Source organism: Gadus chalcogrammus, chromosome 2 (assembly GCF_026213295.1).
Source record: "Gadus chalcogrammus isolate NIFS_2021 chromosome 2, NIFS_Gcha_1.0, whole genome shotgun sequence".
NCBI lineage: Eukaryota > Metazoa > Chordata > Actinopteri > Gadiformes > Gadidae > Gadus > Gadus chalcogrammus.
The window spans coordinates 12973209-12987263 of NC_079413.1; the positions used below are offsets into that span (position 1 = coordinate 12973209).

Below are 14055 nucleotides of genomic sequence, written 5' to 3' on the forward strand. Positions count from 1 at the left end.
TACTGGTCGTACCACTGGGTGTTGGTCTCTTCGGAGGGGGGTGGTCGCCACCCCCTTGGTCCCGTAGGTTAAAGCACAGCACACCATCATGAGAACATCGCCTCTGCACATTATCACATATGTATAGCACTATGTACATTGAATGAGCGATGATAAATATATATTCTAAAAAGATAATAGAGCATATATGGGTCTAGGTGTTAAATAATATATGACATAACGTTTTCATGCAAATATCTGTTGTTTACCGTTTTCAGAGACTGTACAATACAATGTGTGTGTGTGTGTGTGTGTGTGTGTGTGTGTGTGTGTGTGTGTGTGTGTGTGTGTGTGTGTGTGTCTGAATGTGTGTGTCTGAGTGTGTGAATCTGTATGCGTGTTGCTTGTTGCAAATGCAGTCTTTTGTGATCAGGCTTCTGCTGGGAGACAGAGAAACATGCATTATTATGAAGTGATGACATCATGACGTGTAGGTGGATTTATTGTCAACAAAAGAAGTGCAGACAAACGTATTTGTCTTGTCGTATGAATAAAAGACGGTTTCAAAAAAGAAAAAGGTTTCAAAGTTAAAATCCCTCTTCGCTCGGCAAATCGAATCACCATGCAACCGATATTCAACATCACAAACCCAAGCTACCCGGAGAAAAGGCCCCAAATGGTGATTCCTTTCAACCAATGAAGCCTCTGCTCCTGAGTCTCCAGGCGGTGTGCCCCTGCTGCTAACCCAGTCTGGGTCCACATTCATAAAGGCTGAGAATGCCCAGGCAGTCCCAGAGGGCATCATGCTGTTTGTATATTGTACCCCCAGACCTCCACACAGCAGTGGCCCACATGGAGAAGCAGGCCCAGGCACTGGGATAAACCAATTACCCCCCGGCCCCTCTCAGAGACCGGGTTGGACTCCTGCTAGTGTGGCGTCCAAGGGGACTCCAAGTTGAATGCTGGCGGAGAAGATTCCCCATAAGAGCCGGCTGCGTTCCCAGACTATAGAGAGTAGCTTGCCTTGGAGGCTTTGAAGAGCTTTCCAGTATAATATAGAATAATATAGAATACAATTACACCCCTCCTCTACCGAGGGCGGGATTGATCCTGAGAAAGGATTTAATTTAGTTCATCCATTTAGTTTATGTCTTTCAATGCATGTGGCCGGATATCGGTTGGAAATGTTCAGGATATTTTTGTTGATTTCAACAGCAGTGTTTTCATCTGTTTCCCTTTAGTGATGTCTATTTTATCACTTTCTGATCCTTTATTAGAAAATAAGAGAACTAGGATGGGATGAAACGTGAGACTTGCATACATTTCTGATATACCTCTAAAACTTGAAAAGAGAAATGTGTTTATTGTGCATAATATATAGTATGTGTAGAATTTTACAACAAAATACATAAGAGCCAAGATAACTTAATTAATCCTGGAGGAAAAATAAATTAAGAAAATTAACAACAGCAAGAATATATTGAGAAGCAAGAGATAATGATTATGGATAGAAAGAGAGAGAGCGAGAGAGAGACAGACAGACGAATAGGGGGAATGGTATGACTGCTGAGCCTTGATGGGAGCTCCGGCTCGTCGGGTCCATGACCCCTGATGGTTTGGAGATGACAGCAGCTGTGACAATGGTCATTATGTCTGCTTGAGGCCTTGTCACCGCAGGGCCCATTGTTGGGGGCCCCATACACCGCCAAGACATTAACACTTTCATTGGCGGCCATTTAGCTCCAATAAAAAGTTCAACACTCCAATTTGTGAGAGCTGCTCAGCCAAGGAGAAGAGTTAGCAGGGGCTAAGAAAGCAGTGGCTTTAAGCATCCTTTAATTGTTCCTTTCTTCTGGGGGAGGGCAAAGGGGAGGGACCCTGGACTTTTAAGGTGGGGCCCCGCATCTGTCTATTCAACTATTCAAATTACATTTTGGTTGTGATTCTGAGCCACACAACCCCAGAAGAAAAGAGTTTGGTTCAGTTTACTTAGTGCTATGGTCTCTGCTGATTATAGGCACATCACATAAATAAATGATGTCATCGATATTTTTATTACATGGCCTGCTTGGGAGGAGAAGATACAGAGAAGGGCTGTCTAGTTTGCTTCTTTTCCGGAAGCTCATTGTCTTCATAAAGCAGCGATTATAAACTATTATATAGAGCTGTGTGTGTGTGTGTGTGTGTGTGTGTGTGTGTGTGTGTGTGTGTGAGAGAGAGTGCAGGGGGGGAGCAGCCACACAAGGCATTCAGTTCCTAGGGGATTGACTGGCGAGGGGGCGGGCGGGGGTCGAGTCTCATGAAAGTCAGATTTTTATCCACTGTTCATGAGCTCGTCTTCAATTCTAAACACTCAATTACACATTAATTGAACGGCTGGATTTCTTGCTTCGGTAAAAAAAAAGGATGAATGAAATTTGATTTTCAATGGTCTTTAATGAATTTCTGCATTGGGACTGATAACATATAAATCCTTGAATCAACCATTTTAAAACTGATGAGCTGGTATACTGTTTAGCTAATCAGCAGAAATAATTAATTGAACCAATACCAAAATGTGTCTTAAGGACACAATCTTTAGGACGCAGAATATATAATATTATTTTTAAAGAAAAAACAATCCATGACTTTTTGGTTTAATGTGCCTATCTTTATATCATTGTGACGAGCCATGGCAAGGGCTCGAGTCATTTTTTTCATCCCTGGACAAAATCATCATCATCACTCTACAGAAACCAACACAATGTCTTTGTATTACAAACTTTGACAATCCTACAATGTAAATATTATTCCTCCCCTGTAGCAGCACTGACATCAGACATCATACAATTACCACAATATAAATCCAAACTGACATAAATATACAGAATTCGAAACACAGCTGAAAAAAGCCCCAGTGAAAATAAGAAATAACAACTTAGAAACTTATATTGAAGTTTAAATCATTGGCACGCTTAAATCCAGCCTTTCAGAGTTCCGAGTTTAGAGACACTGGCAGTTAGTTTTTCCAGGACAAACACAGATTTAAGTTCAGCTGGGCCAAGTGTCATGTCTCTGTAACGCGTCCTCAGCGGAGCCTCCGACGGCTTAATCTCTGCCAGTGAGGACAACACCACGGCAACCCTGACACTATAATGGTGACCGTTACCATGGAAACAACCTCAAGCACCCCCCCCCCCTACCCCCGCTCCACCCTTAATCCAAAGAAAGAACCATTATGGAGTTGTTTAATAATAAAAACAAAAGTCCACCCCACCCATTCCTCTGTCTGAGATCTAGTGTATTTCCATTTGAACGCCTTAACCAGTAAATACTGGTTGATTGTTTCGACTTAAACAGAAACTAAAGCGCCCAGATGCAGACAACCACCTTAACAACCAAACTCAGTCCAACGGGAAGTCACAGAAATGTCGCCGTGCCTCCCAGGCCGCCCGATACAGGGACAGGAAGTCGTTGTACCGCGGTGCACAGCCCAACCAGGCTTCCCCGAAGTGTTCCGATCCCGTGAACAAGAACTCTCCAGCACCCGTCTTCACATGGCACTGCAGTGGCACGCGGACCCGCCCACACCAGGTGGCGCCAGGGGCTGTGGATCCCCCCACGACGGTGGCGGCGACCGCTTCCTGAATAAAGACGCCACTACGCTGCCTGTAGACTCTTCCCCCCGACACCTCCACCGATGACGTCTGCCGCTCCGGGTCATGGGACACACTTTTGATGAAGCCCCGAATTACTGGAAAGAACCAAAGAACAGAGGCGCATAAACATTCACTTCTAAAAGACAACAAACAAGGGAGCCATACAACTTACGAGGGATCCATACTACCCAGTGAGTATCTTATTGTAACTAACTGCTTATTTATATTAAGTTATGTTTTGGATAGCTCATTGATAGTCTTAAAGGGTATTAATCAGCATTTAAAGGTGCACAAACCCCCATCATATTCTGGGGTTTGAATTGATGAGTGTGTATGTAACCGCAACTCCCATCATGCATTTAAAAGGCAGAAAATAAGGTTGCATTAGTGCTTATATAGGAGGACTATGGATATTGAAGATAGGTAGGGTGAAGTATTGTGTCTTGGTTGAATATATACCCACCAAAGTCACCGTTGCAGATGGCCATTAAGAGCTCTGTGTCATTGCAAGGCTGGCATGAGTCTGTTGGAGGCGGAAAATAATCAACAAGATAAAACAAACAGGGTTTGGTACAACATTATCAAATCTATAGCAGACCGATCGTCACACAGACAGTGGGAGGACTCCAGCTCACTCCAATACCCGTGTCTCCCTTATCTGCAAATGTGGAAATGTGGAAAGCAACCAAGGGTCAGACACGAAGGAATGAGTTTGTCCTGCTCACTGCTCTACGAACAGTCTAGCATAAAAATAATTGGATAGTCCTGACCCAAAATGTGCTCTCCTTTTGTTCCAGGCTGAACCTAAAGACCCGGTGCGAGAGTGGAGAATGTGAAGGTCAATTAGTCATATTCTACCCTGTCACTCTGTCAATGCCGAGAAACGACCAGACAGACGGAAAACTAAGTGGAAGAGGGCATCTGGCTGTAATCACTGAGCAGAGACATGCAAGAGAGCTTAAATGCCAACACGCATAAACAATGATGGGGAATTTGGAGAATCTGTTCAATATTTGCCATTGAGGGCCTCTGTGGTTTGGCAATGGGCAGTGGTCTTTGCAAGCATGGGAACTCTGGTCTCTGATCACCATATTCAAATAGTCTGCGTGAAGTCATGGTGATGACTTCTAACAAGGTCGGCCATTATCTGCTGAAGTTTAACCGAGATTGGATCAGACGATCTACGGATCAGTTTTAATGGTTTCTGTACACCACAGAAATCATTAAAAAAATATTAACTTCTAGCAATGTTTCATTCAATTGTGAAGATAATTATTCTGAATCGTCATCTTAACAACGGAATGATTATTTAAGAAATGAGGATTGTTCCAAAAAATATTATTTTTGGGGCTATTTTTTAAATGACACAAAAAAATGCATGTAGGGTTTACTTACTTTGCTTCGCATTCTGGCTTAGGATCGGAGACATATTCTTATTCCAGATCAGCTCGTATCTGAAGCCTTCCGTGCGTCGCCTGAGGTTCCTCTGCGGATGGACCTGGATGTATATGGCGGGTTGCTGCGATCCATCTGCCCGATAACAGAACACCTGCTCCGGGCGTCCTGCGTCCGTGATCAGCAGCTCCAGAACTCCGGCACGCTCGACGTACACGCTTGCTTGGCGAAAACCCCGAAAGGGTTTGATGCAGACGGTGGTGTGGTTGGCGTAGGATAGGTTGGGCTCCAGAACCACCCTTAGGGCCTGGCCCGGGTAAACCCAAGCCACGGAGCCCTCGGTGCAGCGCAACCGAACTTGAAGCACGGTTCTGGAGTCGTTATCTCGGGTCAGATCGCTAGGAAACGCAGAAAGCGCATAAGTGTTATGGGTCTATTTGAGATCAGGTTTATTTGTAGGCCTATCCTTTAACAGAGTATGGAATTTGAATGACAAACCCATAGCATGAATGTTTTAACGGATATTCAATTAGGACAATACCCTAATCGTTGCACAGACCTATGCAATCCATGCACATAAGCCTTTGTCTTGCCAAAGCAATGTTTTGCTTTTTGGAAGCAAAATAAATCATACTTTTTCTTAATAACCGATTTTTTGAAATAATTTATTCTTACCTTCCAGACCAATCGCACGAACCGGCGGCAAAATGCCACAAATGAAGACCCAGTATTAAAGTAAATATAGGCCTACTCTCTCTTGACGACATCTCAACCAAAAGACATAACTACAAAATAGACTCGAAGAAAGGTTAAATACATGACTTGGGAAATACAACTTCGTTTGCAACAAGTAGAAACTCGAGCAGAAGCTGACTGAATAGTGGGTGTCGTGGGACTCGACTATAAGGCACACCCTCTCCCCCTCTCTCTTGTGTTATTTGAAAGGCCTCTTTACCGTCCGTAGCCTACCACTCATTGTGCAGAACGGCAGACCCTACGAGATTTTAGGAGGCAATTTGCTTGTGATTGGTTAGTCTGTAGAAGAGGCTGTCCATCAGTGATTGATGGTTAAACCAAAAAAGGGGTGTATAACTTTTAAACCACAACAATGATTCATTTAACATAAGGCCTAAACGTTCTTCTACATGAGCGCCTGCAATAGATAGCCCTATAACGGGACGGTCATCTCAAAATGTTTATCTTATTATTAAATGTTGGTTTATAAATGATATTCTCTTAAAACAGTTTTGCAGAAGTGGATGCCAGATGCAAATAAAACCAGGGGGTCAACTCTCACGTCTAGGCATAGGTCTACTAATCTTTCAATAGGCCTATTAGATATTATTACAATATATAATAGGCCTACTAACCCTCTTATTTAAAATGTTCCAATACAATTCATTGTTTGGTTTGTGGCGACCTCTGGTGGTGACGATGTTCCCGACGATGTGGTGCCCATTGTATTTCTTGTCTCGTTGAAAGGCAGGAAAAACATTTAATGTTGTAAATTAATTTGCAGCAGCCCCCGGCCATATTGGCGGTCTCATGGGCAAATTAATCTGTTTCTACGAGTTTTCAGGTGGAAGTTATGCAGGCTATCTCACACAAGAAGAGAAGTCAGACAGATGTTTGCTCAGGTGGATAATGCATCTTGAACATGGCAAATGTGCAGCAAATGTGGCACAAACTTAAACTTACTTGGCAACGTCTCTATAAATAGTCCAGGAGATATGGCTTGCATTTTAAAACGTTGACTATGCCGCCTCCGTATAGTCGCTCAACTGTGGAATCACGTGTCACCACCATTCTTCCCATCGCGAGGGGGGCCTATGAATGGAGTCTTTGTCCATGAAATGAAACAGTCCTTCAGTGGCCCTCGACATAAATCCCTTATCCCTTATCTACCGGAGCTTAGGTACTACATTTAAACATATCCTTGTCATACAGCAATATTTACATCGTTCGTATTTGCTTTGGCCATTAGCTAGTCAGATGTGTGGCTACAAAATATCAAAGGCCAGCTATAGACCATCCCTACCTTTCATTGGACTAGACTGCATTGGTTTATCTTCATGAATCACCTGCAAAACTTAGGCCAACTGTATTAAAAACCAACTATAGACTTGTGTAAAAATATAAAAATATTTTAATCCGTGCAATAGGCCTAAACATCTAGGTTAAGAAGTTAGGCCTATATGCCTGGTTCACCTCAGGCATAATTAACTGTAAAAACATCAAAGAACGCGGGAAAATATTTATCAAATAAACCAGGAACTCGGTGAGATTCTTTACCTGTCTGGGGAAACTATTGCTTCGCAGAGGTTAAGGTTGCAGAGCCAGATATTTTTTGACATGGTCATTACACAGTTTTAGAAAGAATGAACAAAGTAAGATAAAGGGAGTTTGATGGGTCCAAACTTGAGTTGAAACACTTACCATATGGCCCTAACGCACTAGTTCGATGTAACCATTTAAATATATTATGATAAAACAGTTACCGTAAAAGTATCGACTCAAAGGGAAGGTTTAGGCTAAATACCGCATTTTTTATATATATATATTCACAACTGCCTCTTTTATCACTAGTCCGCAACATTTTTTTCTCCAAGAGAAATAGCTCCTGGTTTTCGGTTTATAGTGTTTGAGGACTCCTTCATTGTTTGACTGACAGCTTGTCCTCTGTGACTTACATGCCTAAAACGTTTAAGAATGAATATCACCTCAATAAAACGAAATTAACAGGTAACATTCTATTTATTCTGGGATCATACATTTAATTATATTGGCCGACCTACAAAATTAGGCAAAAAGCTGCCGCGAGTTCTAGTCAAAGTATGAATTGGAGAAAGCCATGTTTCGTTGACCCCAAATTGATCGACGTTTTTTAGAATAGGTCTACGTCTCCAAAATGTACCTTACAATCAGTTATAATTGATATATAATATTTGTTATAATCATTATCATTTTTGGATAGCAAAACACATGCCTTAATTTGGCACACACGAAACAATTCAATGTTTAACTAATACCGTAGCGTATAGCATTGATTTAAAATGACCGAACATCGGATGGATTAGGAGACATGTTTATCCTATTCTATGTATTAGATTTTTGCATAATCCTGAGGCAGTCCTACACCATGTCGGTTGTACACCATGTCGGTGCAGGACTATGCCACCATATTGTGCATTTTCCTTTAGAAAAACATCATATGGCACATATAAATAGTCTACATTTTGAAAATGAAAAACAGAGCACACGTTACATTCAAATGAATACAAATTGTCCTTTTATTAGGCAAGGTATTAAATATTTAATGTGTAGGCTATACAAGTTAGGGTAGGCTACATAGAAAAATATATTGATAGAGTAGAATTTATATCTTCTCAAATAAATGTTCATGAGCCTACTAGGCCTAGGCTACTACATGTGGACCCAGATAACAAAACGGTTCATCTTCTATTTTTGAAAAAGCCTTTGTCAGTAGCGCTCTCTTTGATGGTGACTGTCAATAGGTTTGTGGTGACGTCTGTCACTATCACGTTGTCGAACTTGGTGATCCACGGACCCCAAAGTTCGACGGATTTTCCCTCGCGAGACTCCGGCGGTTTAACAGGGACGGGACTTCTTTCCCTATCCAATGAAAACTCCAGAGACCGGTGGTTGCGCGTTTTAACCAAGTGCTTCATTTTGGACTGAGGAAAATGTGTCCTGCTTGAGTCACTAGCGCCCTGGCTTCCATGGTTGGCCTTGTGCTGATCTCCGAACTCTGGGATTATTAATCCTCTATTGAGGCCTACCGCTTGTTTTTGCACAAGTGCTGACCTCGGCGTAATAGTCGTTTTTTCTTGAAACTTCCTCGTCAACTGCAGAAGGCCGTTATCGGGCGCCTTTCTGCGGTGATTGAGATCTCTCGGCGGAATAGACAGGCCGTGGAACCCCTGGTCCTCCAACCTGCACCGCTTGGCAGATTCTACAGGCGCCTCGAGGTCTTCGCCGCTCTGCACCTTCTTCTTGGGTTTACGACCTCTTTTTTTAGGGACATGGGCCAATTCCGGCCCTCCTGTGAACGGAAGCAGTGGTTGGAGGTGCCTGGACCTCTTCTCTGGCTCGTGTGGCGTGTGGTGTAGGCCTACACTCTCCCCTCTATTGACGGTGCTCGGTGGAAATATTGTGGGGACGACAGCCCTCAGACCCTCGCGAGCTCGCGGTGTTATGACTGGCTCTGGAACGGGATAGGACACTTGAATCCCCCTGTACGGCTCTCTCCTGAATTCATACGGCTTAATTTTGGCTTTAGCCTGGAGACAAAAAAGAAAATCTGCTAATGTAATCATTGGTCCGACAGTGCAATAGACATGTAGTCCTAATTGTTTGAAGACTGAAACATATATAATTTTGGTTAGCGCTTTAACGGTTAGGGAAAACGGCAATAGGTTGACAAATATGCTTTTGGTGAAAGGGTTCAAACTGGTTCGCTTCGCAAATCAGTCTAAAAGTAAAACGCTTTATGACAACGAAAAAACATAATTATGCACCTCATCGTCAAATACGCCTAGACATTTCAGTGCAAGAATGGCTCCCGTTATAGGCTTAGATATATAGCCTATGGCATGTTTTGGGCAATTAGCTATAAGAGCTGTCAAAGGCTGTCATTAACATCCACTCACCTTCAATAGAAAATTCTCCGGTTTGGGGCCTCTCTTCTTTGGCCCAAATAGTTCTCTTTCCCGTTCCCTAATGAGGAGAGGATACGTTATATAGCCTAAATCATGTTATTAAATGTGAATTCGCCCGAGCGGCCTAGTAGTCTGGTGCTGTCAAACCTCACCTCTCCTCGAAGGCTGCGAAGAGGCGTGCGTCCAGAATGTTTTCCTCGGGTTCCCAAGTGCTGTACCTGTTCAAAACAATAACCACACATCACAATCACCCATTAACCCCCCGCCAGAGACGTGCTGAGCTCGTCATTACACAGACATGCAGCAAACACCATGGTTATTATGCCACAACGTAGCGGACACGGTAGTGCGTGTAAACTTAGCCATGATTGCTATTGCTAGTGTGGATTTGATAGAGGCTCTATCCAAAATGGGCTAAACAGCTAGCATCCACCGTCAACGGCGTCGCACACAACACAACACACGTGTCTAAACACTAGGCAATGTTAAACAGCGAAGCGGATTGACAACTATACGTAAAAAAGAATAAGCTACAGTCCTAGACGCTGCAGTTGTCGGATCGACCAGGCAGCTCCGCTGTCTGTAGCCTGTAGCCTGCCCTGTACTCACTTTTGAGACCAACCCTTCCATTTCACCAGATATTCCCAGCGACCCTGCGAAAGGATCAGTGGACTGGTTATTCAAATGCACACGCGATCCACTGACATTGCTGCTGCACAAACAACTGCTTGCACAACAAAGAGGAAATAAAAGCCCGTGTGAACGTAGTGGACGTAGTGCATATGCAGGCGAATAGCGTTTTACCCGTCTGATACGCCGTTTCGTGATGGACTCGGCGGCGAACACGCTTTCGCCAACAGCAGACAGCTCCATTGGTTTTAGACCTTGTGAACCCTTGTTTATTTTTCCAGCAATATCCCCCTCTCTCTGGTGTCCGCACTTCGATGTTTAATTCCGCACATCCCATAATACGCAATCTGTGTGAGACGTCATCACGTCTTTTTCTGTTGCCAGGCACCGCAGTCAGTAGGAGCGAGCCTGGTGTGTGAGTACATTGGCTCAGCTGTTGCTACGTGCTATGAAGTCGCTGTGCGGGGGGAGGAGTCCGGCTGGGCTCTGGCGCATGTACAGGAATGTCTGTAGCAGAGAGAAATAACCTTAAAGTGCAGCACCTTTAAAACATACGGTGGTCAACCTCGCAGAAAAAGAAATACGTAGCCAGCTCAAAGGTGATGATAGAATGCCTGTGTTTATTGAAAGTAAGAAGGCTATAGTCTGAATTGGAAAATTCAGAAAAAAATAGTGTTTCCCAGAAGGCTGTTCATGGTTGTTGTAGGCCTAATAAGTTTCTGGCGCAGTATAGTATAGCACATTGATTGAAAATCTGTTCGTAAAGGCTTTTTTTAAATTTATTTTTACATTATCACATTGGCACATGAATACACGCCACTATTTTAGTAGGCCTATTTCAGTTGTTAGAAAGGTAGACTTTAGAAAGACTAGAAGGTTTAATTAAATTGGCCAATAGCTCAAGGAGTAGAATGGCTTTTCAATTACAGGCTAAGCGTAGTCGTATAATAACGCACCTTTAATAAACCTAGTCTGTTCTATGGACAGAGAGAAAAGCCTTATACAAGGGTTAGGAATATTGACAAAGTCCAGAATATACATAGCCTATAGCCTGTGTGTTGTCTGTCCTTAATGTTAACCGCTCAACAATCGCATTAATCGAGATGTCCATCTCTCGGTTAGGAGATGGACATCGATTTAGTATGAAATCCGAGCGCAACGTGAATAAGCAACCAACACCTGTTATTTTTATTCGAATTGTGTTAAGTCGATCCTGCCAAACTGACCTCTTTGAAAAACTTTCCCTTCAAATCTAATAAGTCCGTCTATTTATTTGAAATGTTAATATATTCGTGTTTCAACGGCTTAATGTGTTGATGACCTTTCATTTGAATTATTTTTTTCCCCGTCTCTGAAATTCGTCCTTTCACCAGCCTAAGGAAATTTGAAAAATGAAATTCAAAATACTAAAAAAGTAGCCTATGTTTAATAATTATAAAGAAATATTGAATTATATATATATATATATATATATATATATATATATATATATATATATATATATATATATATATATATATATATATATATGCATAATAGTAGTAGTAACCTATAATTAGTAGCCTACTAGTATTCTTATTGGTATTATTATTATCATTATTATTATCATTATTATTATTATTAAGGTCATGAATGAAACTGAAACATCTCTATATTCCTCGTTTGAATTTCTTGTATTGCGGAACCAAAATAGTATTCCGACATAACCAATTTTTTGATTTTCGTAATGTTGTTGTCATTGATGGTTAATCATTAATATTATTATTATCAATATAATTAGAAGTGGTATGAGTAGTAGGCCTATGCCTAGTAGTAGGCTATAGAGGTAACAGTCTTCTGTAGTTTTTTCTATGTAAGAAACATGTTGTCTGCCCCTGTAGGCTAGGCCTACTGTATCTTGCCATAATCGCCCTTAATTAGACTTCGGCCAATATTGTTCGGCTGATTGCCTGATTATTAATCTAACGTAGTGACAAAATTGATCGTTGGTAGTTTGATCTCTAAAGGTTTTTTGTAGTAGGCTAAAATAGATTAAATAAAGAACTAGCCTATAGGCCTATTATAAAACGGAGTCGTATAGGCCTAGATGATTTGCCTATAGGATAATAGTAACGATAATAATAATGGCAAAAATAATTATAATGATGATGATAATATTATTAATAATTATGTTTATTATCATCATCATCGTCGTGAATTATCATAATTAAAGTTGATAATGCAAAAACAGATTATAGCCTAATCGTAAATAAACATTAGGGCCTATAGTTTTTTTCCGTTCATGTTCGGTTATTGATATGCTATGGGCCTAGTAGCCTATTCATCAGTCCTAAATTGATAAGCAGCCTAATTGTATCGCTATACATTTATAAAATGACATAGGCTAGAGAATAGGCAAGAATGGAAATGAGTTGCTCTAGGCAACTAGAACGCAAGTAGCAATGCTTTATATCTGATCACGTTTTAAATGAGAGTTCAACGGACAATGATAGCCTATGCCGGAGAGTAGGCCTACTGGTATACTTTGCCAAATATCGAAATTTCTAATAATTTACGTGGGCCTACGCATAAATACGTAGTCAACAGCGGGCGTGCCACGAACAAAAGATGCGTTGTGGTTGCAGCCGAAATATCAACCTCCATTTTGATACAGTCAGAGCTCGAGATCGACATTTCCTGTCGGGGTTGCTAGGAGTAAAAAGCTTGATGTTACACATAGATATCTGTCATGTGTGATCATACTAGAGATACTAAATGGCTCGTAATCGCTTTAGTTGTCTATCGGCTATACAATTTGCTTTGTAAGCCCGAGAGCAGCTTCGCGATGGCGCCAGGCAGGGCGAGCCTCTCTGTTATTGGCTCGCGTGTCTCTGGGCAACTGCAGGCAGCTCCGCGCGCCCTCACATATTTCACTATCTTCTACTAAAGGGGCGCAGCACGTGAACTAAATGATCGCGCACGGCACAACGTGCACATTGTCGGGCTACTACAAATAGGCCTGCTTGCCCATTGCTTGTGCGAGCACTGAGCAGCAATATTGTTAAAATTCCCAACGAAATTGGGCTGTTTCCCAGGCATTTAAATCCTACTAAATATATAGCCTATGGCCAATATTTATCCGGACGTAGTGACGAGTTTGCTTTATACTTATAATTTATCAAAAACGTGCCGAGCAGTGCGGTTATACTTTTTCGATCACATTGATTTAGCAGGCCAATAGGCCTATAGCCTACATCATCAACCCAATCATTACATAAATTAGACATTTTGTTTGAAAAGGCATTACCTGGTTAAATGTAGGCCTATACACTTTATCGATGTTGGCCTACATGTTGTTAACCATTTGGGCTACATATCAATATAATCTCATCTGAACGCATTTGTGAATGTGACAGTCTGTCTCACTTTGTTCTTGTATTGTCATAATTAAGCTATTCGCGCTACGTTTTGAATTTCCATCTCTTCTGCCTTTACCCTCGTCCTCTTGCGCGAAACAAAAAAGGAACTATTTGTGTTTCTAGTTAGCCTACTTATATGCTTATTACATTTTGAGAAATCGTTTTTAGAGTCAATGACACTAGGGGTCGACTGAAGTTCCCTCACGGTGACACTAAAGGCTATATGTAAAACAATATGCTGTTATGTCCTGTTCGGTTCGGTTCTTTCTTTATTGTTATATTATATTTTGCTATTTTATAGAATTATGGCCTATATATAGTTTAAAACCTATCCAA

At 41.7% G+C, this 14055-nt stretch overlaps 2 protein-coding genes across 2 annotated transcripts; both read right to left on the bottom strand.

The window, feature by feature from the left end:
• Window positions 1-3264: 3264 nt before the first annotated feature.
• On the bottom strand, window positions 3265-5926 carry LOC130374528 (meteorin-like protein). Its single transcript, XM_056581340.1, has 4 exons — window positions 5688-5926; window positions 5013-5410; window positions 4081-4140; window positions 3265-3712 (listed from the first exon to the last, which is right to left on the bottom strand). The coding sequence occupies exons 1-4, from the start codon at window positions 5777-5779 to the stop codon at window positions 3363-3365; spliced, it is 900 nt and encodes a 299-aa protein (XP_056437315.1). The 5' UTR covers window positions 5780-5926; the 3' UTR covers window positions 3265-3362.
• A 249-nt stretch (window positions 5927-6175) lies between these two features.
• Window positions 6176-10743, bottom strand: cbx8a (chromobox homolog 8a (Pc class homolog, Drosophila)). The gene is made up of 5 exons (XM_056581291.1): window positions 10496-10743; window positions 10301-10344; window positions 9844-9909; window positions 9683-9749; window positions 6176-9313 (listed from the first exon to the last, which is right to left on the bottom strand). The coding sequence occupies exons 1-5, from the start codon at window positions 10562-10564 to the stop codon at window positions 8465-8467; spliced, it is 1095 nt and encodes a 364-aa protein (XP_056437266.1). The 5' UTR covers window positions 10565-10743; the 3' UTR covers window positions 6176-8464.
• Between the last annotated feature and the right edge of the window lie 3312 nt (window positions 10744-14055).